General features: G+C 33.8%; 1 protein-coding gene across 1 annotated transcript; it reads left to right on the top strand.

The window, feature by feature from the left end:
• Nucleotides 1-1,710: 1,710 nt before the first annotated feature.
• LOC111059743 (gem-associated protein 2) lies at nt 1,711-3,757 on the top strand. The gene has a single exon (XM_022347370.2). It carries the CDS (start codon nt 1,952-1,954, stop codon nt 2,582-2,584), a length of 633 nt encoding a protein of 210 aa, XP_022203062.1. The 5' UTR covers nt 1,711-1,951; the 3' UTR covers nt 2,585-3,757.
• Nucleotides 3,758-23,517: the final 19,760 nt, after the last annotated feature.

Below are 23,517 nucleotides of genomic sequence, written 5' to 3'. Positions count from 1 at the left end.
CGAGTTAAAAATAATGTTCAATGAACAAATCATTGTATCATATGGTAATGGAAATGACGAAAAGTTGAAAAAAAATTATATTGAAATCCATCAAGTATGTCAAAAGATATAACACAATGAAAGTCGATGTTTTCCCATATAAGTCTGTCTGGGCGCCTGACTTCTTGCCCGATATTCAATGGCGACGAGAAATGAAGGAGGCATCATGCTTCCAAACGCTTGAAGGTATAGCTTAGTCATCTAACTATATAATATCAATGGTACAACCAATTTTCTGCCTTATCAAAGGCTTTACGATATCGATAAAGAATGTATCGATAAAAGAATCTCAATATATTGCCACATTCCTGAGGTGACCGTATTTCTTGTGTCAAGAGGCGACAAATGCGGTCGATTTTCATTTTTACAACTCCCGACAAATGCGGTCGATTTTAATTTTTGCAACTCCCGACAAATGCGGTCAGTGACAAAGTGGGTCACATTCCTGAGGTGACCGCATTGTCGTGTCAAGAGGAGCAGATTCTCTTTGTCTCAGAAACAGAGTAACGGCCAGCAACAGTCACAGTTATCACATAGTTATTCAAAAGTATTCTTTGAGTATCTATAGTGAGGTCCACGTTATAAAGGTAGTGTATGATTTGCAATGGTATTGCTATCCTTGTCTATCAGTCAACAAATTAATTAGGTTTCAAAGGTGAAAGGATAGGTTAGGGGGTTAGGATTTTGCTTTGAACCTCATGTTTGTGAACATGTTCATGAAATGAACCATATGTTTATGTTTTGTTCTGAAGATGACAAATAAATCCAAAGTATTAAATGTGAAAGGGTCAGGGGTTAGGTTTTATTTAGGTTATATTTAATAATGTTTTATTAGGATAGGTTAGGTTTTTGCTTTGAAATTGCAATATGCTAGAAGGGGCTAGGGTCAGTTATGTTTTTTGATGTTTCAAAGGTGAAAGGAATAGGTTAGGGGGTTGGGATTTTGCTTTGAAATCCAAATTATTTAATGTGAGAACATTAGGGGTTAGTGGTTAGGTTTTTTTGGGTTATATTTCATAATGTTCCATAAGGTTAGGTTAGGTTTTTGCTTTGAAATTGCAATATGCTAGAAAGGGCCAGGATCCAGGTAGAATTATCCTTTTTGATATTTCAAAGATGAAAAGATAGGTCAGGGGGTTAGGATTTTGCTTTGAAATTGCAATATGCTGGAAGGGGTTAGATGTTTTTTACCAAAAGTTATGTTCATTGATGTTTTAAATGTAAAAGGGGTGGTTAGAGGGTTAGGTTTTTGCTTTGAAACGACAATATGCTGACTTATCTATAGTGTTTTTTTAACATCACTTAAATAACAAACGTTATATTTCATTAATTATATTCTTCAAAAGTACTCTTTCTTTTATTTAATATAATGATAATATATTGATTATTATATTGAATTCAATGATAAATCATCATTAGATAATAATATCATCATCAAAAATAGAATGACGATTGGCTCCAGTTACAGTGCTCGGTAACCATCATCACAAAGAACGTTACATTCAAAGAGCTGACTGAATGGAACGGGAAAAAACCGTTACTAACGCATGCGCGATACGGTGCTGACTGAGACCAAGAGTGGTTTGTGTCAAGAGGCGACAAATGCGGTCGATTTTCATTTCTGCACCTCCCGACAAATGCGGTCAGCTACGGGTGGGTCACATTCCTGAGGTGACCGCATTTGTAGTTTCATGAGGCGACAGATGCGGTCGAAAAAAATGACCCACTTTGTCGTCGACCCAGTTTTGTGTATACCTTGTGATCATAATTAATATCCTAACCTAAAAGTAAAATGGCGTGATCGTGAAGTCTTCAATGTTATCATTCATGTTTACATTGCAGATTCTACATTCGTAAATTTTGTACGTTGATCCTGTGGTTTTGAATATTTTGTTATCTTATTGTGTTCATAATGGAAGAGGAAGATAGGCCTAGGTCGAATATTCTTAAGAAGGTTTTTTCTACATATATGCCACTCACTGCAGAAAAAGTTACAGTGAGTGATAAAACATTTCTACCATCACTTGAATGGAAAAATGAGCAAGTGGCAAACTTTTCATATCTTCGTAATGCTCTTGCAATTAGAAGAGAAGCTGAGAAAACGTATGGTACAAATGTGAAAGAAGTTTTACCAGCAAAATACAGTGAAGAAGCTTGGTTTAAAATATGTATTGAAGAACCTATTAAACCAAAAAAATTTCAACATCATTCTGGAATCGGTAAACATTGTTATAAAAAACCATCAGTGCCCCTTCTTTTGTCTATGTCTCAAGACACTCTTCTCAGTCTTCTGGAAAATTTTGTCATGTGGATAGATGAAGGACATACGTCTGTTCAGTTGAGTGGAAAATGGATCTACAGTATATTTGTGTGTTTGGAAGTTCCATTGCTTCCAGAAGTGTGTTCCTCTTTGCGCGAACTATGTAAGTTGGCTGCTAAAGAAAGGTCAATACTAGAAGAATATGAAAATCGGACTGTGAATACACTCAATCTCATCATTTGTTTAGTCGGACACTACTTTTCACAGACCGACCTAGCCGATTGACTCATCACTTCAAACATTTTTCCAACAGGTTTTTATTCATAAGTGAGTTTTTTCAATCATTTTTCTAATAGTTCTTTATTCATAAGTGAGTTAGTAGGCTACAGTATGATATTTTAGGTACTTTTATGTGAGTTTTGATTAACTTACCGTATTTACTTCAAATTTAGTTTTTGATAAAATAAAATTACTTTTTTGAATGGAAAGTGCATACATCATATTTATGATCCTGTCCATTAAAGCAGGCCCATAGACAGGGTATGGCAGGTAAAGCTGGATTTGGGGGAACCGGCCTCCCAGGGGGGCCCGGCAGCCAGGTGTCAATGAAAAAAGTATTTCTGTTTGTAACTGTGTAAGAAATTTTCAAATTTATTCATTTCCATCTTCATACAACATGCACGATACAGTATAATAAAAATTAACTATTCTAATACACAGCATGAACCATTTAATGAAAATGAAAATTTCCCCCAGCAAAAGTAAAACTTGCTCGCTGGTGGGAGTCCATCCTAGAACTAAAATTAATAATTATTGAATACTAGGAAAAATAAAAAGGAAAAAACATAAGTTCAGGAAAACCTAGAAATACCATATTCAATACAGAAAGAAAAGAGAATACTCATTAGAAAAGAAAAACAAAAGTTGCTATGAAATATCTTTGACTAGAGTAATTCATCAAAAACCAGATTAAAACAATATTCATACATAATATAATATCATTTGATAAATTGTGACACAATAGAAATACCAGAATATTGTAATCTGTTATAGTTATCTTATTCACTTAAGGTATTGACAGGAACCCTAATTCTTGGAAAAAATTATCACATATCCATTTATTTAATATTTTACTATTTTGACAATGAGCAATTGACAACAATGACAATTGTTCAGTTACCATGTTGATTAACTTGGAGCTAACATAAATAAGCTGTCTCGAAATATACTCAGGTTGCTGTGATATACTTTGTATTTTCTCACAATGTTAGGTCTGAATGAATAAGATGGCCAGTCAGATTCCTCTAAGTTCTGTGTATAGTGATTAATGTATTTTATCAGCCAAAGTTATTAACAACATGTTTATTTTTCCGTCCTTATAGATTCTATTAGATTGAACATAACTTATCATGCACATTGTAATATTACATTTTTTCTCGATTGGAATTGAATCTTCAATTCGAGATCTATAAAACCTGATAGTAAATATCAGAGTAATTGATATGCAGACAACTTTTTAACTGAGAATTTATTGTAAATAATTGTGTTGCATTCCATGGTATCACTGAAACAGAGAAACAGAATTAATAGATTATTTAAATATAGATGATATATAAATTTAAAATAACAGTTTCGAAATAAAGTTTTATTGAGAACAAATATAAAATGTAAATTCTAAACTTGTAATTTATAATTTTTTGGAATTTAATATCAATGATGTGTCCATAACATTGACACTGATTTTGAGGTGTGGTCTTTGTTCTGTACTTTGTGCTTCTTCTTCTCTAAAAATGATGGCTGGCTATGTGTTCTAATTTTGTGCTCTCTGAATATTTTTCTGTTTAATTGAATTTTTAATGTTTTAAATTGAGTTTTGAACAGTTGTATGGTGTTCTAAGTTTGTGTATTTTGATTTGTGTATCTACAAGCCTATAGCCATTGTTTTCAACTATATAAACTGGATAAGTATTTTAGCTTGTAATGATGCTAGGATGTTTAAGTGTGTATGGTATTGTTTTGTGGATTTGTGTTGTATATTGCCAAAATTCTTCTGAAGATTATAAGTTGGTTTGCTCTGAAAACTGGATTTCTCATTCATAGGCAATAGATCCATTCATAGTTTATCAAGAATCTACCACTTTGGAGCCGATAACTTCCTGTAGGTTAATAGGTGTGAAATGCTATCCAACCTATTTAGGAGAAATTGGTAGCATGGCAACATGAACACAAATTATCATGTAAACGCCCATTGTGTGGTACATAATTTTAAAGGCTTTTTAAACCAAGAAAGATGACATTAATTAAAATGGTCTATGATACTTTTATCCAAAATGGTGGCTGATTAAAGTTTTAGTTTTTAAAGATATAATTGATAAAGTTCAATCAGTATAACAGTATCATAGAACATTTTTATTGATGCCATCTTTCTCGTTTTGAAAAGGCCTTTAAAATGATGTACCACAAAATCGGTGCTTACATTTGAAATATTCGAGTTACAACCCCTAAGTCACTCCCTTATGAGGGGTTGAAATTCAGTTGTAAGTCAAAAGGTGGAATATTTGACCAATAACTTATCCTGAAAGTTACAGTATTATATCTACAACAGTATCCAACTTATTGAAGGGTTCCCATACATATGACTCACTCTGTATATTTTCATACATTGGAATGTAGGCAGGAGGTAGATAATGCATGTAACTGTGAAATCATTGAGAAAACCCGTACGGTCAAGTATCTGGGAATTATATTGGATGTAGGCTTACTTGGTTAAATTATGTAAAAAAGATAAAGAATGAATATTATTGGTGTATATAAGAAACATTTATTACCTCAATAAGTTATGTACAAAGAAAGTTTTGGTTCAGCTATATCATGCACTTATTGGTTCTAGAATAAACTATGCATGTGCAACATTCATATTTAACCAGTGATTACTGGTCAAAAAATATGATGTAAATAATTTGTAATAAGCCTAAACTATTTAGTTCAATGACACTTTTCAGAGAATTATCGATATTACCACAGAAACCTTTCCTATATAAAACGATTCTGGATTTTGCTTAAAATAATTTAGAACATAATCATATAAATATAAAACTAATTTTCAGGTATTCACAAGACATTCACCTACCAAAACCTAAGTTGGAGCACTCCAGATGCCACTTCAAATACATAGAAATAAAACTCATCACTTCCACTAACAGCAAGAGAAATAACCTCAAGTCAGCGTTGTAAGGGAAATATGGAAAAAATCTTACAAATAGATAACGCAAATGACTTATTTTCTAAAATAATTCGAAAATCATTGCAAATATTTTTAAATACTAGCCAAATTAGAAAGATGACCATAAACTTATTCGTTCGTTTATTACAGTAGTATATTAAAAAAAAGAAAAACAAAATACATCGAGTACAATTGAACTTATTCAAAATATGTGTTACCTATTGGAAAACCAGACTGGGAACACTACATTGAATAATACCAAATCATATACCGTTGTTGAAAATGTACATGCATGCATGCACTCATTCACACACTCATACACGCGCCCATTCATACTCTTTCCTATATAAATCGATTCTGGATTTTGCTTAAAATAATTTAGAACATAATCATATAAATATAAAACTAATTTTCAGGAATACACAAGACATTTACCCATCAAAACCTAAGTTGGAGCACTCCAGATGCCACTTCAAATACATAGAAATAAAAATAAGAGTTATCGAATTTACAAAAAATGTTACTTTTTTATTTGTGAACGATATGGTGAATAAAATATTTTAGTTTGGAAAGATACATTTTTTTGAATTTTTAAGAGAAGTAGTCAAAACCGTTTATGATCTGGAAAGAAAACGGAGTCTAGCACTTCAACAACCAATAACTCGCTTATTGGACCACTTAAAAATTTCAGTTACCACTTTTTCTCACTCTTATAATGATCTTAACAATTATATAGGAAAAGATTATCCAATTTAAATAACAAAAAAAAGTGTACCAAACAGCGTTAAGTTAATATTCTAATGCTGTTGAGTCTCCTACTGAAATTTTTTAAGAAAATATCAGTAAAGATGTGTTCAGAAACATTTTATAACTATAAAATCTATTTATAAAAAAATTAAAAAGTGGAAAAACACAACTGAAAGAAATGAAAAGAAATAAAATAAATAGATATGACAATAGGATTATCGGATCAAATTATAAAATTTTTAAACATTATGTACAATTTTAAACAACTATTTTTATTAGAATTCATGCTTCAATGTCTTGAAAAACTTGATATTCATCCGAATACTTTTTGTAGCTTCCCAATTAGGCTCAGGCAGACTGGGCACCTGACTGGAAGCGGATACTCATACTCAGTACTTATCGATCCATCTCCATTTGTCATCTGTAAATACTGCCTCTTTCTCACCCAATTACGAAATGCTGTGATAGCACCCCACGCCCACAGGGTACCGGTATACCCAACCTGCTGGCTTCATATTTTGTACAAAACAAACAGACATTTCGCCCATTAGGCTACCAACAGTTAATTCCTCTTGCTTGTTCAAATCTGCCAGCAGGTGAGTAACTTGCTGATCGACAAACTCTGCAGTACACATCTCGAAAGGTGTGTTTGGGTTGAACGATTTCACCACAAACCTGTACTCCTTCAATGATGCATCAACCAAATCATTCTGATTTTCAAGTTGGTTTGTTTCTGTTTCTTCAGTCGGTTCTTCATGAAGAATTCCTACTGTCCTATTACAAAACATTGTGATCAGACTTTAAATAAAAAAGAAGAGAGGTAATTATGAATCTATGAATGAAATGAGAGCATGAATACACCAAACCCTACCAAGCTGATGCCTTATGCTGATGTATCATTTATTAATGATGACAGAAGCCTTGATTTAAACAAATAGAGAGAGAGATTGATTAATTGATTGATTAGCTGCCTTTATTAAAAAGAGAGAGAGAGATGAAATTGATTGAGTACTTTATTTATGTAGATTACAATATATACTGGCTTTTACACTTATATACAATAGCTTACAATACAGCAAAATTACAGATGAATTTAAATAATATAGACTAAGAAAATTATCATTGAACTGCATATGATATGAAAAAAGCAATTGGTAATAGCTATAGATAATATTGTTATGCATTTACATAAATTGGCGGAGCTTTGGACATATCAATGTCCATTCTTTGGAAAGAATATTCAAAATATCCTTCCCACTAACTCTCTATCAAAGAGAGAGAGAGAGAGTGAAAGTGAGTGGATGAGTGAGATATTGATTGATTGATTAATTGCCTTTATTAGGGCGGAGTTAGGACTCATGTTCCTCTCTGCCACTCAACCCTAAAGCCCGTTTAGTGCGTAAAGTGTGTGCCTAAGCATTGGTGTATTAATTTGTGTGTGTGTGAGAGAGAAAGAATGAGAGAGAGATTGATTGATTGAGTACTTTATTTATGTAGATTACAATATATACTGGCTTATACACTTATATACAATAGCTCACAATACAGCAAAATTATAGATGAATTTACATAATATAGACTAAGAAAATAATTATTGAACTGTATATGATATGAAAAAGTAATTTGTAATATAATAACTATAGATAATTATATGTTATGCATCTACATAAATTGGCGGAGCTTTGGACATATCAATGTCCATTCTTCAGAAAGAATATTAAAAATATCCTCCCCACTAACTCTCTACAAAAAGAGAGAGAGAGATTGATTGATTGATTTGCTGCCTTTATTAAAAAACCTGGGAGGGCGAAGTTAGGGCGCAGCCGGCCCTCTCTTACACTTAACCCTCCAATACAATTCTAAGTAAAACTAAAACACTGTACAACAAAGATTATAAGACTATGAAAACTAATTTTACAATAATAATAATACTTTCAAATATCAAGTGAAGGAAAGAGAAAAAAAAAATTTTTTTCTTTCGAATTTTAGTCAGTGGAAAAAATACAATAATAAAAAAGAGAAAAATGAAAACGGTATAAGAGTCAGTTCAAAATCCATAGACCATTTCGATAGAAAGAAGAAGAAAGGAATAGATAAGGAGGGAAGAAAAGACACACACACACACACACACCAACACACACTTACATTAAGATTCAGTTAACATTCCAGCCGAGTCCACCACCTCTGATCCACCGCAAGACAGCCGCGCCGAACCGACGATGTCCCTCAACAAGCCTTAGCTCAGCAGGTAGAGAATTCCACAAACTACAGGCTGTCACAAGAAACGACTTGTTGTACATAACAGTCCTATGTGTTGGGACAGCCAGCAGATGGGATCCATGCCGCGTTCCTCCACGACCAAAATCACCCAAGTAACGGTACTCTACAGCCAGATACTTAGGGGTTTTAGTTTTCAATATGTTATGGAGGAAGCACAAAGCATGATATGATCTACTCTCACGCAGCTTCATGAGTTCAAGTCTGTTGAAGTATTCAGTTGCATGGTCGTCACGTCTCAAGTTGAAGATAAAGCGAACACAGTAATTATGTGCACGCTGTATCCTCTGCAGAAGTTGAACTGTCATGTCAAGAGTCACAATGTCACAGTAGTTGAAGATCGGGAAAATCAGAGTCTTGACCAACATAACCTTCGTTGAAAAGGGAATGAAGTCAGAGATCCTCTTTAACGTCATGATCCCCCCAATGACCCTGTTACAAGTCTGAGTCACATGGCTGGTCCAGTCAAGAGCCCTTGTCATTGTCAGTCCTAAATTTTTCACGTTAGAGCTGTATTGCAATTGTATGTTATTCAATTTTATATATGGTCCGTTAGTTATGTCAAGTGTGTTTAAAAGTCTTGAGTAACCTATTACTATTGATTTTGATTTATTCTCGTTAATTTTCAGTCCATTATTCTCAGTCCATCGTACCAAACAAGTCAAGTCAGCATTGACTTCATCAACTGTGACGTCAAAGTCATTTTTCTTACAGTGCCGGTATATTTGTAAGTCGTCGGCATACAGGTGATGTCTGGTCGTAAGTAGAGTGCTTGTCACGTCATTTATGTAGATGCTGAACAGCAGAGGACCCAATACCGAACCCTGAGGAACTCCTCTGTTCACTTCACGCCACCGTGAAGAGGCATCCCCAACTCTCACACGCTGACGCCGACCCTGAAGATAGGACCTTACCCATGCCACAGTGGAGTTGGAAAAACCTAAGTTTCTGAGTTTATATAGTAAAGTAGGATGGAAAATGCTATCGAATGCCTTACTTAAATCTATTAGGACTAGAACTGTTAACTCTCTACTATCCATGGCTCTATGGATGTCGTCAGTGACTCTCAGGAGCGCAGAGGTGGTGCTATGACCGCCACGGAACCCTGACTGAAAGTCACCAATCAATCCAGAACCATGGATGAAAGTGCTCAATTGGGAGTGTACAATAATTTCCAGAACCTTAGACATGACGGACAGTAAGCTAATAGGCCTGTAATCAGATGGAGAGAGAGGATTAGGGATCTTGTTCAAGGGAATCACTATGGATGACTTCCAGTCATTGGGAAAAACGGACGTTAAAAGTGAGGTATTGATCAAATGAGTGAGGAAAGGAAGGATGAGAGGGAGGATAATTTTTATAAATTTGATTGGGATACCGTCTGCACCAACAGCATTAATCTTCACTCTATGAACAGCAAAAAAGACTTCCTGCTCTGTGACATTGGAGAAGTAGAAGTCTTCATTGGGATGAAAATCAGGCAGAGAATCAAAGTGGGCACGAGCTTGGTCCAAACTTACAGGGATGTCAGTGAAGAAATCATTGAGATCATCCAGCGAGTGAGCAACAGTCGGTACCTGCCTCTCCTTGCCAGCCCCAATCTCCCTTAGAGTACGCCATAGAGATGAAGTTGATGATCGTTTTAAGGAGATCAAGTTTCGGTAGAATGTATCTTTAGCATTTCTAATTGTTTGCTTGCAAGAGTTTCTCAACCGCTTATAATGATTGTAGTCATTGGGACTTTTTGACGCTCTTGCTTTTTTGCACCAATAATCTCGATCCCTCATTAGCTGGCGTATCTCGTCTGTGAGCCATGGAGCAGGATCCCTGGTTACTCTGCGATTTTTTAAAGGAGCATGCTTTTCAAAAAGAGAGATTATATTGTGATTTAGAATGTCCAACATAACATTAACATCGTTAGTATGGAATATGTGCAGCCAGTCTAGATTAACTGCATCATTGAACAAATTGTGGTAGTTGATATTCTTATAATCTCTGTAAGTGATTATTTTAGGTTTGGGTTTGGGCCTCTTAATATTATAAACTAGAAATATCATATCATGTGCAGAAAGGCCTGGAAAGGGGATCTGCCCATGGCACACAGCTGCCCTCTTATCAGCAACTGCAATAAGATCAAGCAATGTGTCTGAAGTGGATGTATGGTGCGTAGCTTGGAGAGGCAGCAAGGTCATACCATTCGCAAAAAACATAGTGGTAAGTTGTATTTTGTCGTGAGTATCAGGTCCAAGAAGGTCAGTATTAAAGTCACCCATGATAGCAACATGTTCATAGGGCACCATCAGCTCAAGTAGTGCTTCCTCAAATTCTGACATGTACCCAATATGAGGCGGCCTGTAGCAAACTGCTATTAGCATTTTAACTCCATTACACTTAACCTCAATAAACATGTATTCAGGTCTAGCTGCACGGGAGGTATCGGAGGAGAACTTATGAACAGGCAGCAGAGAACGCTTCACAAATGCGGCAACCCCTCCCCCATTCTTGTGCAGTCGGTCATTTCGAATGAGCACATAATCTTCGAGTGCAACAAGTCGATTAGGGATTGTTGGTTTTAGCCAGGACTCAGATATCAGAATGATGTCACAATCTTTGTCCTCAAAAGTGTGCCTAAATTCATCTATATGACAGAGAAGGGATTGCGCATTAACATGAGCGATCCTAAGTCGATCAGGGAAAGGAGAGACAGCCCGCTTAAGAGAACCGCCGACACTCAGCGCGGCCGCGCCGTCATCCTGCTGTACAGACAGTGTGGCTGCGACGAAGCAGCAAGGCAGAAGAGAGTGATGAATCGGCGTAACAACGAAACGTTACAAAAAAGACACTCTCCACAATCATTCTGACACACACACAAAGAAAGAAATGAGAGAAGAAATAAATAAATCATAAGAGAGAAGAGTAAAAGAGCGCTAAGGAATAAATCAGTCAACGTCCTAAATAACAATACGAAATAGTTATTTGTGCATCTAGGGACTAAAGTGCAACTTTTTCTCCCTGAGGGAAACTGTTGTCGCCCGATGGCGTAGCCGAGGGCGACAATTTCCCTGAGGGAGAATAAGTACTTTAGTCCCGTGATGCACACAACATTTTTCCTCCACCTACACCAATACCTATAACATTGAATAATTTTACTACATCTTCACGCTTTCACACTATTTTTTTAAAAACAAAATTTAGCTCACCTCTGATAATAATTTGTTGATAGTTGCTAGTTGATAGTTGATAGTTGATAGTTTATAGTTTCCTTATGAGTCACAAAATTCCATGTTGCGTATTAACTATTATATATAGATAGTTTATAGTTTATAGTATAGATGATGATTGTTGATAGAGATGATTGTTGATAGTGTAAAAGCCTACTTCTGATAGTAATTGTTTATTGTTATTGTGCACCGATCACAATTTTGAAAGACCGTGTTCGGGGTTGATAGAACAGAACTGGATTGAAACTGGTGCGTTGCAGCCACTGGCATAGGCCTAGTTGAAGTGTGATCAACATCGCTGGAACTGGATTGAAGCTGGTGTGTTGTGGCCACTGGCATAGGCCTAGTTGAAGTTTCATCAACATCGCTGGAACTGGATTGAAACTGGTGTGTTGTGGCCACTGGCATAGGCCTAGTTGAAGTTTCATCAACATTGCTGGAACTGGATTGAAACTGGTGCGTAGCAGCCACTGGCATAGGCCTAGTTGAAGTTTCATCAACATCGCTGGAACTGGATTGAAGCTGGTGTGTTGTGGCCACTGGCATAGGCCCAGATGAAGTGTGATTTAAATCAATGTTGCTTGTTGCTTGGTTCAAAATCCTGTTTGCTGTTTGTATTTTATTTCCAATTGATTCTTCAATATAGCCTTTGGCGACAGTAGTACTCTTCCATCCGCCATGTCTTTTAAGCTGGGTCATTGTTCCTCCAGCATTAACCAGCAAAGTAGCTGAAGTCCGCCTTAGAGCGTGTCCAGTATACAAGTTAGGATTGGGAAGTTGTAAGTATTGTGCAATACTCATGGGTATTTTTCCCAGGGAATTTTTCCCCATGGCTTGATTGTAGCATCTCCCATTTTTAAAACTTAAAAATAGCCGGGGTGATTTTGTTGTCTTTGGTCTTAAATTTAAATACTTTCTGAAATAATATAAGTAGTCTATGTCTCGTTGTGTGCCATTGATCACAGTGAAAACACGTCCCTTGTTGGTTTTAGAATCAGGTACATTAACTATGAGAATTGAATCTTTGTCCTCAATGTCACTAACAGTCATATTGCACAATTCACCCATTCGGCAAGCTCCACAAATACCAAAAATCAAGGCTACTTTTTTCAATAAGTATTGTTCATCTGGAGCATTTAACAGGAATTTATTTACCTCCTCTTTGGTGAATGTTTTAGACTTCTTAGGTTGATAGCCTACATTTTTCTTTTTCAGAAAAGCACCCACTTTCGTAAAATTACTGATGTCTATGTTGTGTTTCACAATAATTGTTGCTTTCAACATTGAATAAATGGTCCATAAATAACTTGGGCTACATACCTGTGCTTGTTGTGAGAGGTAAACAAGGATTACGTTTTCTGAAATTCTTACTGTTCCACCACAATTCTTCTTGCACCATTCAACGAATAAATCATATCGCTTGATGTATAGTTCCTTTGATTTTTCCAGAAGCAAATTTTCAGTTACATTTTCAGCTTTGTGTCGAATGTTCGGCGGAGTTAGAACAAACTCCTCATCACTCTCACTTTCCATTTTATAAAAACGAAAATAACTTCTACAATACCGGTAGCGGATTTCGAAGATCTTAGTAGGTAACCAAGAAAAAACATAACCTGCAATCTTGTTTTCTGTGCAGACACGCTCAGTCGTCTCTGTTAAAGTGGGTTTTCGTTTATGCGTAAATGCCGTCGTCGACCATGACAGGGAGAGAATCTCAGATTGGGTAGATTTCAATCTGTCTACATAACTTAAAAGATTATGTTAAATTATGTTTTAATGGAGCAGGTTGAGCTTATACTTTTTTATACTTTTAAATGGCAATATTTTGATATTATTGAAAATGTTTATTTCTTTATTAATAAAGACAAATAATGAAAAAGTTATTTAATCAGCTGTTTTAGCACACTTGAAATTTGGACAATATGAATGTCAACAATGCTTGCCGTCGTCGACTGCAGAAAAGTTCGCATAAACGAAAACGTACCTTTAGATGAACGCTCTCGTAGAGATGCTGATGACGTTAGAGGTGTGTAGGCTACTTTTTCATATCCACCAACGGTTGAACATAACCTAACAATCGAAATAGAGCTACTTATTTCCTAGAGCTAAAATATTCCAAAGATCGAAATAGAGCTCTTTTACTTTTCCTCTACCGACCACGACAGTGTTGCCACATTCCTCATTCTTCAATCGCGGCGTTGTCGGACTTCTTCCCATGTTAATCTTATGGGTTTATTTTTACTCCCTTGGGAGTAAAAGTGATCACTTTTCCCGCTGGGAATTATTTTTAGTCCCATGGGAGGAAAAGTAGTACTTTAGTATTCGATTCCAGGGTGTAAAATGAGACTTTTGATAGTAGGTGGAGGAAAATTACATTGACCCATGTCAGATGGACTACACATCTATAGAACTAATCACTCCCGGAAGCCCTTGACTAACTCCGTTTTGTAGTTTCTGCAATCCTTCCCAGTTTGGAACAATATTCACAATTCAGGTAGCTTATAGCAGAGACAAGAATAATATAGTTATATTATACTTACTTATCCTTCATCTATGCTTATAGCTTATATGGTCGCCCTTTTTACTGTATCTTCGAAGCTCATTTATGAAGTCTACCAGATCTACTCTGTAGTATGTTGGTGCAAGAAGTATTTAATATATTGGAAACAATGGTCACTGAGACGTTTCCAACCTAAAGTGGCGCCTTTCTCATAAAACCTACAAGGTCCTATAATACAGAGATGTTTGATTTTACTGCCTAGGAGCAGTCGTGAATCTTATTATAAGATGATTTTAATTATTTTCATGAATGAATTTTATTGGCGATTCTCCTGTATTGTAAGACTTTTGAATTGTATGGAACATGCCCTTCATAATACTACTTAGACTATGCATATTTCATTGGTGATGTAATTAATCAATAAGATGTATAGTTAGGAAAATAGATAAATAATTGTAATAAAAAATTATCTAGCCTTACTCTATGGAATAGTTATCTCAAATGTCAGAAAAAATCATAAACTCAAGTCTTCTAATTCCAATTCTCAAGAAGTATGAAATTTCAGGAAAGCGAATACTCTAGAGAATAAGGAGACCTATCTAATGGGAAATATTGATTACAATTTCAAGATTAGATGAGTTCCATCTCATATGGATAATGAATCAACGTGGGCGTTCTCTAGCCGACCTTGAAAACTACACGAGCCGGACTCTGAAAGTTCATACACGTTAGTGGTGATTTTCTTCTGAGCCCAACTCGCCGGATGGGGCCTGTGAGCCCGATCCGCTAGCCGGACTCGTCCTTTAAACACAGAGGGTGTTGAAGATCTGTTATAATTACGATTTCATAAAAATTAATGTTGAAAATAATGAAATTCGAGTTCGAGCTACAGTTTACCTAGTAATTATTAATATCAGGCTATATTTCACCCACCTCAACTGGTCTCAGATTTGAGTTGCCTTTAGTCTGAATTTTTACTGGCGCAGAAAGTTATTAAACAATAAACTTAAATAATATTTTTAATTAATATTAAACAATAAACTATTGTAATAATTTAAATTACAATAAGTATAAGAGATTAAAAATAATTTGACTAATGAGAAATTTTAAAATTTGAATAATTATGTTAGTGCTACTTGGGCTTTTATCTTGTAATTTTTGTTGATAATCTGTTATCAAGGCATGAAGCGCCTACCACCATTTAAATGGGGGTTTAATATTGTCAAATTATTAATAGGTTAGAGTTATCAATAAAAATAATACACAAAAAATTATGTCAATACAATATAATATAGAACATATATTAATAATTGGATAGTGCTTGATTTTATGAATGCGTATCCGAATGTATCAAGGTATCTCTCTCTGAAAAACCTAGGCATCATTATGATAATAACCTCGACTGGTCAGAACAAGTCAGTAAAACCTGTAAAAAGATTTTCTCAGCAATGCATTCACTTAAAAAATTGCAAGATGTCCTTCCTAGAATTATACGATTATTACTGGTCCAATCTTTGATTTTTCCACATTTCACCTACTGCAACTCTGTCCTCAATGACATGCAAGTTACACTCAATGATAAAATGCAGCGCTGCCAAAATTATTGTCTCCGTTTTCTTTACTCTCTTGAACGGCATGAACATATCACCCCAGCACACATTGCTAGTTCTACCATGAAGCTCCCCGATCGGAGACGTTTCAGAATAATCAACTTGTTGGAGATACTTTAAAATATAGTCCGGGCGCAAATGTCATGAATAAGGCACTCCGTGGTCATTTTTGAGTAACAGCCGTGGAAGATGTCTCAATTTCTTCATTAGGTCTAGCATAATAAGGATCGTGATGATGATAAGTCGAAATCACAGGCAAACACCTCGGAAACAAGACGGCCGCCAAAATCTTCGAGGTTTTGCTATATCGCTTGCACTTCAATAACCGTTCAAGATATTCAACCATTTCTTAAACGGCAATTTACTTAAACGGATTTTTAAAATCTTCCTCTACAATTTTTGTTCTATAAAATTTTCCTTTAAAACGCATATTTTTTTAGTTATAACCTTCAAAAGCCCAAAAAAACGTTTTTGTAAATTTTTTCAAATTTCATTCCATTATAACTTTTTTTGTGCAAGAGATACAAAGAAATTTTGAAATTTAGAGCGTTTTTCAACTTTTCAACGGTTTTTCAAAAGCCCAAAAAAACGTTTTTTCCTCCACCTACTGGCTAAAGTACTTACAGTACTTTACTCCCTGAAACCTAATACTAAAGTGTCACTTTTTCGCTCTCGGTAGTAAAAAACAGAAAAACTCCCTAGGGAGTAAAAGTGACTCCATTTAAATAACATGGGAAGCATCTCTATTTTAAAAACTTACATTATAATAGGTTAGAAGGTCTAAGCTCAGATGAGAAAGCATAAAGAGGTGTCTGTCATTGAGTCAACTGAATTCAATACCACAACCAGAAATTTGATCAACTCATGGAATATATGTTTGTATGATATTACTTCTTAATATTAGTAGACGATAAAAATTTATACAATTTTTAAAATATCTTATTCTATTCAAAATACCAGCCAACAAATATTTTTGATCTGCAATTCAAATCTGAACCGTGTGATCTGGAGTCAGCCATTTTTGGTAGACACCCAGCTGATATAATTGTGACAACTTTTGCTAGATAGCGCAATCGGCAGTGCCAATCAGACGGCCGCTGTTTAGGTTTTAGATTTTAGGTTATGTTGTTAGGAAACATTGTCACCAATACGTAAGTTATTAAAATGATTTTATTTGCAGTTTCTATAAAAAAATGTAGATGGAGGAAAAATGTTGTGTACATCACAAGTGATAAATACTTTTTCTCCCTCAGGAAAATTGTTGCCCTCGGCTTCGCCTCGGGCTTCAAACTTTTCCCTCAGGGAGAAAAAAACATACTTTTCACTCTAGATATACAAATAACTATTGTAAATTTGTTCAAATTTCATTCCATTATAACTTTTTTTATGCAAGAGATACAAAGAAATTTTGAAATTTAGAGCGTTTTTCAACTTTGGAACGATATATCTTTGTACGCTGTACGTCAAAAAATGAGTTCTCCAGCGCCCTCCAAAGAAAACCCTGCATGATTTCTGGTTTGTTTTTCCATTATGCATGAGGTAACAAGCTAGAACTATAAAATCGATTTTTCATTACTACTGTAAGTTAGAGACTTGCAAATGGTCTGAATCTCTTTGTTACAACAAGACGAATAAGAATATTGATGATGGAAACAACGAAAATATTCGACATCATTGAAAAATACAAGATGGCGGTCATTATTGACAGAAATTTTTATATCGCTTGTTATTCAGTCATTGTGAGAGATATTGGATTGGTTTTACCACCAAAGTGTTCAGAATTAACCAAACAATGATTTTCGAGAGAATCATTTCATTTTGACCACTCTTTCCATAATTTATTCAACTTCAAAAACTTGAAACATACATTTTTTGGGGACAATATTTCACTTTCAACTCTGTATATGTATTCGCAGTAGACAAACACTAGTATTTTTGGCTCATTGTTGTAGAATATTTTCAAAGCTTCAAAATGACATTAAGTTGGAGGCTGTAAGTCCATATTTTACGGCTGGAGCGTCATCGGAAAAAGAGTAAAAAGTACTGTTTGCAGCGGAAAACACGCTTTTTCCACCAAATGCCAATCCCAACAATTAGAAAACCGTGTAACTCATGACTCTTTGAAGGTACATACTTGGGAATGGTATCAATCTGTTTATAATGATGTGTAGAAATAGATTATCCATGATGGCAATCTTAAAAATGTTTGTCATCATGAAAAAAACAAGATGCCGGCAAAAATCTGTCAATTTTCAAGAAATCATCTATAATTCTAGTAATGTCAAGGATATCGGATCAATTAAGTCATCTGGAAGCTCCAATACAATCATACTACAATATCCGAAAGATTTATCCAATTCCACCAACTTTTACTATGGTGAATATAACTACAAATTCTTGAAATCAGATTTTTGGCTGCCATCTTGGATTTTTCGAAGATGACAAACATTTTAAAGATTGCCTCATGGATAATCTATTTCTTTCTACACATCATTATAAAGAGATTGATACCATTTTCAGGTCTGTACCCTCAAGGGGTCATGAGTTACAAGGTTTTCTAATTGTTGGGATTGGCATTTGGTGGAAAAAGCGTGTTTTCCGCTGCAAACAGTACTTTTTACTCTTTTTCCAATGACGCTCCAGCCGTAAAATATGGACTTACAGCCTCTAACCAGATGTCATTTTGAAGCTTTGGAAATATTCTACAACAATGTGCCAATAATACTAGTGTTTGTCCACTGCAAATACATATGCAGGGTGGAAAGTTTCTATTTTCAACATTTTGAGTTCTTTAGTATTGTATATCGTCATTATTACTTAATCAATTTCTAAAATCTTAATTAAACCCCACCCTATAACGTTTGTTTCATTTATCTATTTTGAATCATTAATGCAATATTATATTAACTATTACTCATTCTAATATCATCCATCTTATTCTTAATTCCATAATTCTAGATTCAAATCATATATTAACATGTTATAATACTCCCAACAACTCTATTCAATCACATCCCAATCATGTGTTTATGGGATGAAGGATATTATTTTATATCCTTAGAGAATCGACAATCATTTGTTAAAACACCGCCGATTTATGAAGTTACATTACAATTTTATACTATTGTTATTCAAATTATTGCATTCAATCTTTATTATCATTGATCAATTTATTATACTATGTAAAATTCGTTGAATAATTAGCATTACCATCATTTAATGTAAATTAGTGTATAAGCCAGTAATTATTATAACATACATAAATAAAGAAATCTAATCTGATAATTGCTGTGCTACCAATTTCTCCTAAATAGGTTGGATAGCATTTCACACCTATTAACCTAAAGGAAGTTATCGGCTCCAAAATGGTAGATTCTTGATGAACTATGAATGGATCTATTGCTTATGAATGAGAAATACAGTTTTCAGAGCAAACCAACTTATAATCTTCAGAAGAATTTTGGCAATATACAACATGAATCCACAAAACAATACCTTACACACTTAAGCATCTAGCATCATTACAAGCTAAATACTTATCCATTTATATAGTTGAAAAACAATGGATATAGGCTTGTAGACACACAAAACAATTTATACAAAATTAGAACACCATAAAACTGTTCAAAACTCAATTTAAAACATTGAAAATTCAATTAAACAGAAAAATATTCAGAGAACACAAAATTAGAACACATAGCCAGCCACCATTTTTTAGAGAGAAGCCTAACAAGTACAGAGCAAAGCCCCACCTCAAAACCAGTGTCGACGTCATGAACACGTCACCGATATTAAATTCCAAAAAATTATAAATTGCAAGTTTAGAATTTACATTTTACATTTGTTCTCAATAAAACTTTATTTCGAAACTGTTATTTTAAATTTATATATCCTCTATATTTATAATGATCTATTTATCTGTTAATTCTGTTAACTCAGTTTCGGTGATACCATGGAATGTGCAACACAATTATTTATGATAAATTCTCAGTTAAAAAGTTGTCCGCATATCGATTACTCTGATATTTACTATCAAGTTTTATAGATCTCGAATTGAAGATTTGATTTTAATCGAGAAAAAATGTAATATTACAAATACCCCCCTCTTGACATAAAAAATTTTACTGTTTGAAAATTTAAAGAAAAAATTACATTGAAACAAATGGAAATTGTTGAAATTAAATTCAAGAACAATAAAAATTTTTCTATAAAAACATTACATGTCATCCTATAATATTGAAAATTATTATAAAAATTCATCAATAGCATTTGTTATACATTTCCAGACAATATTTCAAAGTATAGAATATCAAAATTACTTTTGATTTAGCTTTATAATTTAAAGGAAAATATCTCAACAGAAAGTTTAATATATAAAGAATAGTTTTTGAAATTGCACATAAATTTAATAGATGGAAGAATTCAATTTTTATTGCATAGAAAAAATTTAGTATGTTGAATAAAAAAAAAATTTTTTTTTTTAATGAATTGATTAATTGTTACATTTAATTTTCACATAAAATTTCAAAAAATCAAAAAATGTTCATTTCTTTCACTATTGACGAGGTTGATTTTATTGATGCAAATTTTGGAAAACAGTCCATTAAGGCACTCAGTATGAATTTCAGTTAAGTGTGACTCCAGTGTGATGACATCAGTGTTGGGCTGATCCAAATACTCGTAGTGTTGGGCTGATACTTGTAGTCGACTGATGCATCTCAGTTAGCATTGCCTCATGCTTGTAGTAGACGGCTGCATACCAAACTCAATACAGGTGACATCTCAGTTAGCATTGCCTCATGCTTGTAGTAGATGGCTGCATACCAAACTCAATACAGGTGACATCTCAGTTAGCATTGCCTTATGCTTGTAGTAGATGGCTGCATACCAAACTCAATACAGAGTCACGTAAATTTTGTATCATATAATTGTACAATGTACATTTCAGGCTTGAAATGACAATGTAATTTGTTTTTTGGAAAAGAGATAAACGCTGCAAACAGGATTAACTTAGGTGAGGATTAATTTAGGTAAGGTTTGGTTTTTTGATATTTTCAGCTTTCAAAGTTTAGAGTTCTGCATACAGGATTAATTTAGGAGAGGATTTTTTGAATCAATTCTTTCATGATACTGTGACTGTTATTCTGAATTCAAAGTTGTGAATGTGAACATGGATGGCAATTACCTCCAGGTAATGTGGTGGTGTTGAAGTTTGAGTTACATGGTCAGCAATAGGCATTGGCATTGTCATTGGCGTATGCATTGGTGTCGGCATTGGCGTTGGCATTGTCGTAGGCATTGGCATCGGTGCAAGCATCGGCGTAGACATCAACGTAGATATTGGCAATAGCATTGGCACAGGTATTGGCATAGACATCAACGTAGATATTGGCGTTGGCATTGGTGTAGACATCAGAGCAGATATTGGCATTGATATTGGCATAGGCATCAGCATCGATATTGGCATAGGCATTGGTGTAGATATCAGCGTAGATATTGGCATTGATAGTCAATTAATGAGTCACACTAGTTCGAAAATCACCCAAATGTTCTTAACACTCTTCATGGCATTCACTTGTTGTTGATTTTGAGATTCACATGATAATTATTCTGATGTTAATGTCCACGCTGTACCTGTTATCTTAAAATGCTTATAAACTAGAAAGAAAATTTTGATTAGGCTACCAATACAATCTAATACACATGAAAATTATTTACAAGTATATAATCAATATAAAAATGAAATTTGTTAACATCTTATTATACAGTCAGCAATACATAAATTGTGAAATTTCCTCAAACTCAATGGAGACATCAATTACAAAATTTTAATAAAAAAATAATTTCATTTCCATTTATTCACTGTTCAAATATTTTATGAAAAGCAAATTATTCAATATTATTAATCATCGTTTGTTGGATACTATAGTTTATTTCGACTTTTCAATGTTCTAAACACAAACTACATTTCATGACAAAACTTTACTATCAATCATTAAACAAGAAATCATTCAAAACATCAATAATATTTTGCTTCAAAGGCAATCAATATTCATAAGTAATCATCTGCATCTATGGCAATCAACATTATTAATCATATTTTGCATCTATGACAATCAACATAAGTAATCAACACAAAAAATATTATCTCATTACTGCCTCTCTAAGTCATAACCTCTGTTATTCCTTCTTTAGGCAATAATGGGTCTCCATCTCAAAAAACAATCACATACCAGCAAAATTCTAATCAACAAACCCCACTAAAATTTCTACATACACTCCAGCATCCATTTTAAACGATAATCAATCATATCAAAATTTATAGAACAAACAGTTTTCAAAATTTAGAAAAAGACATCAATTACAAAAACTTTGTAGAAATTTTAATCTTTGACTCATTTCAATTAATAATATGACAAGACATTTTTATTTAATGAAATCATTATTATTCAAGTTAACTTTCATTTATATTGAACATCTCATATATATGGCGACACAATTCATTAATACTTTCAAATTTTGAAGTTTTATTATTATAACAAAAGAATTTATACATAAGATTAAATTTCAGCATGTTCTAAATTGAACCATTTATTTTTTAAATAATTTCAGAATTTGAAGACTGTATAATAAGTACAAACCATTTCAAGATTACAATACAAAGACGATCAAGATGGATAATGGGTAAATAAGTTCCCTAAAAAATACAAATAAGAGAAAAAGAAAATTGAGTAAATAAATTTCCTAAATAATACAAGGAAGAGAAAGATTAATTAGAGCCTATCCTACATGTCAGTACTAAACTTTCATAAGGAAATATATTTAATAAAACTATACTGAAAATGAGAAAATGGGACATAATTTGCTCTGAATATGATACCTGACAAAAAATAGACATAATTAAAATATGTAATACATGATGAAAAAATATACTGCAAGCAAATAATTATTTACACTACAATGGATAGATTTTAGAAAAGTTAAGTTTTATCAACAATTTAAAGATTAGGAAAATAAGCTACTATTTTAACTTCCAAAATATTTCAGAAAAAATACAAATTTAAATGACTATGGACAAGATATGCATCATAGAAGAAATTTACTGAACATTACACAAAGACAGGAAAGAATCAAAATTTGAAATGATTAAGGGCCAAGAAAAATAGGCTACAGGAAAGAAAAAAGACACAATTATGGACTCTTACCATACACTGCCTAGCGATTATGCTATTCTGAATCCCAGCATAACACAGGATTCCTAATCATAACATCGTGCCGGGGAATACCCTTTCATCATGTGATTCACAGTCATCATCTTGTAAGTGAGCAACTTGAAACAACCTTTGAATACTAACACATCAATGGTGACTTTGTGCTTTGTTTTCTTCAAGAACATGATTTTATTCATGGGTTCATTTGTTTCATCAAAGCCATTTTGCTTACAAAAGTCAGTCATGTTCACTAGATAATGCTTTGCATACACCTTTTCAATTTTCAGTTGAAAGTTGAATTCATCAACTTGATTCAAATCAAGATTCATTTTGTTTACATTGTTCCTAACCTCTACAGAAACCTGTCTCATGTAAACATTCACTTTATTTACTGTTTTCCTAACTTTCAATTTGGCAATACTACTTTCT

This window comes from Nilaparvata lugens, chromosome X, assembly GCF_014356525.2.
Source record: "Nilaparvata lugens isolate BPH chromosome X, ASM1435652v1, whole genome shotgun sequence".
Lineage (NCBI taxonomy): Eukaryota > Metazoa > Arthropoda > Insecta > Hemiptera > Delphacidae > Nilaparvata > Nilaparvata lugens.
The sequence above is the reverse complement of the archived record's forward strand: the minus strand, read 5'-3'. Positions and strand labels throughout refer to the sequence as shown.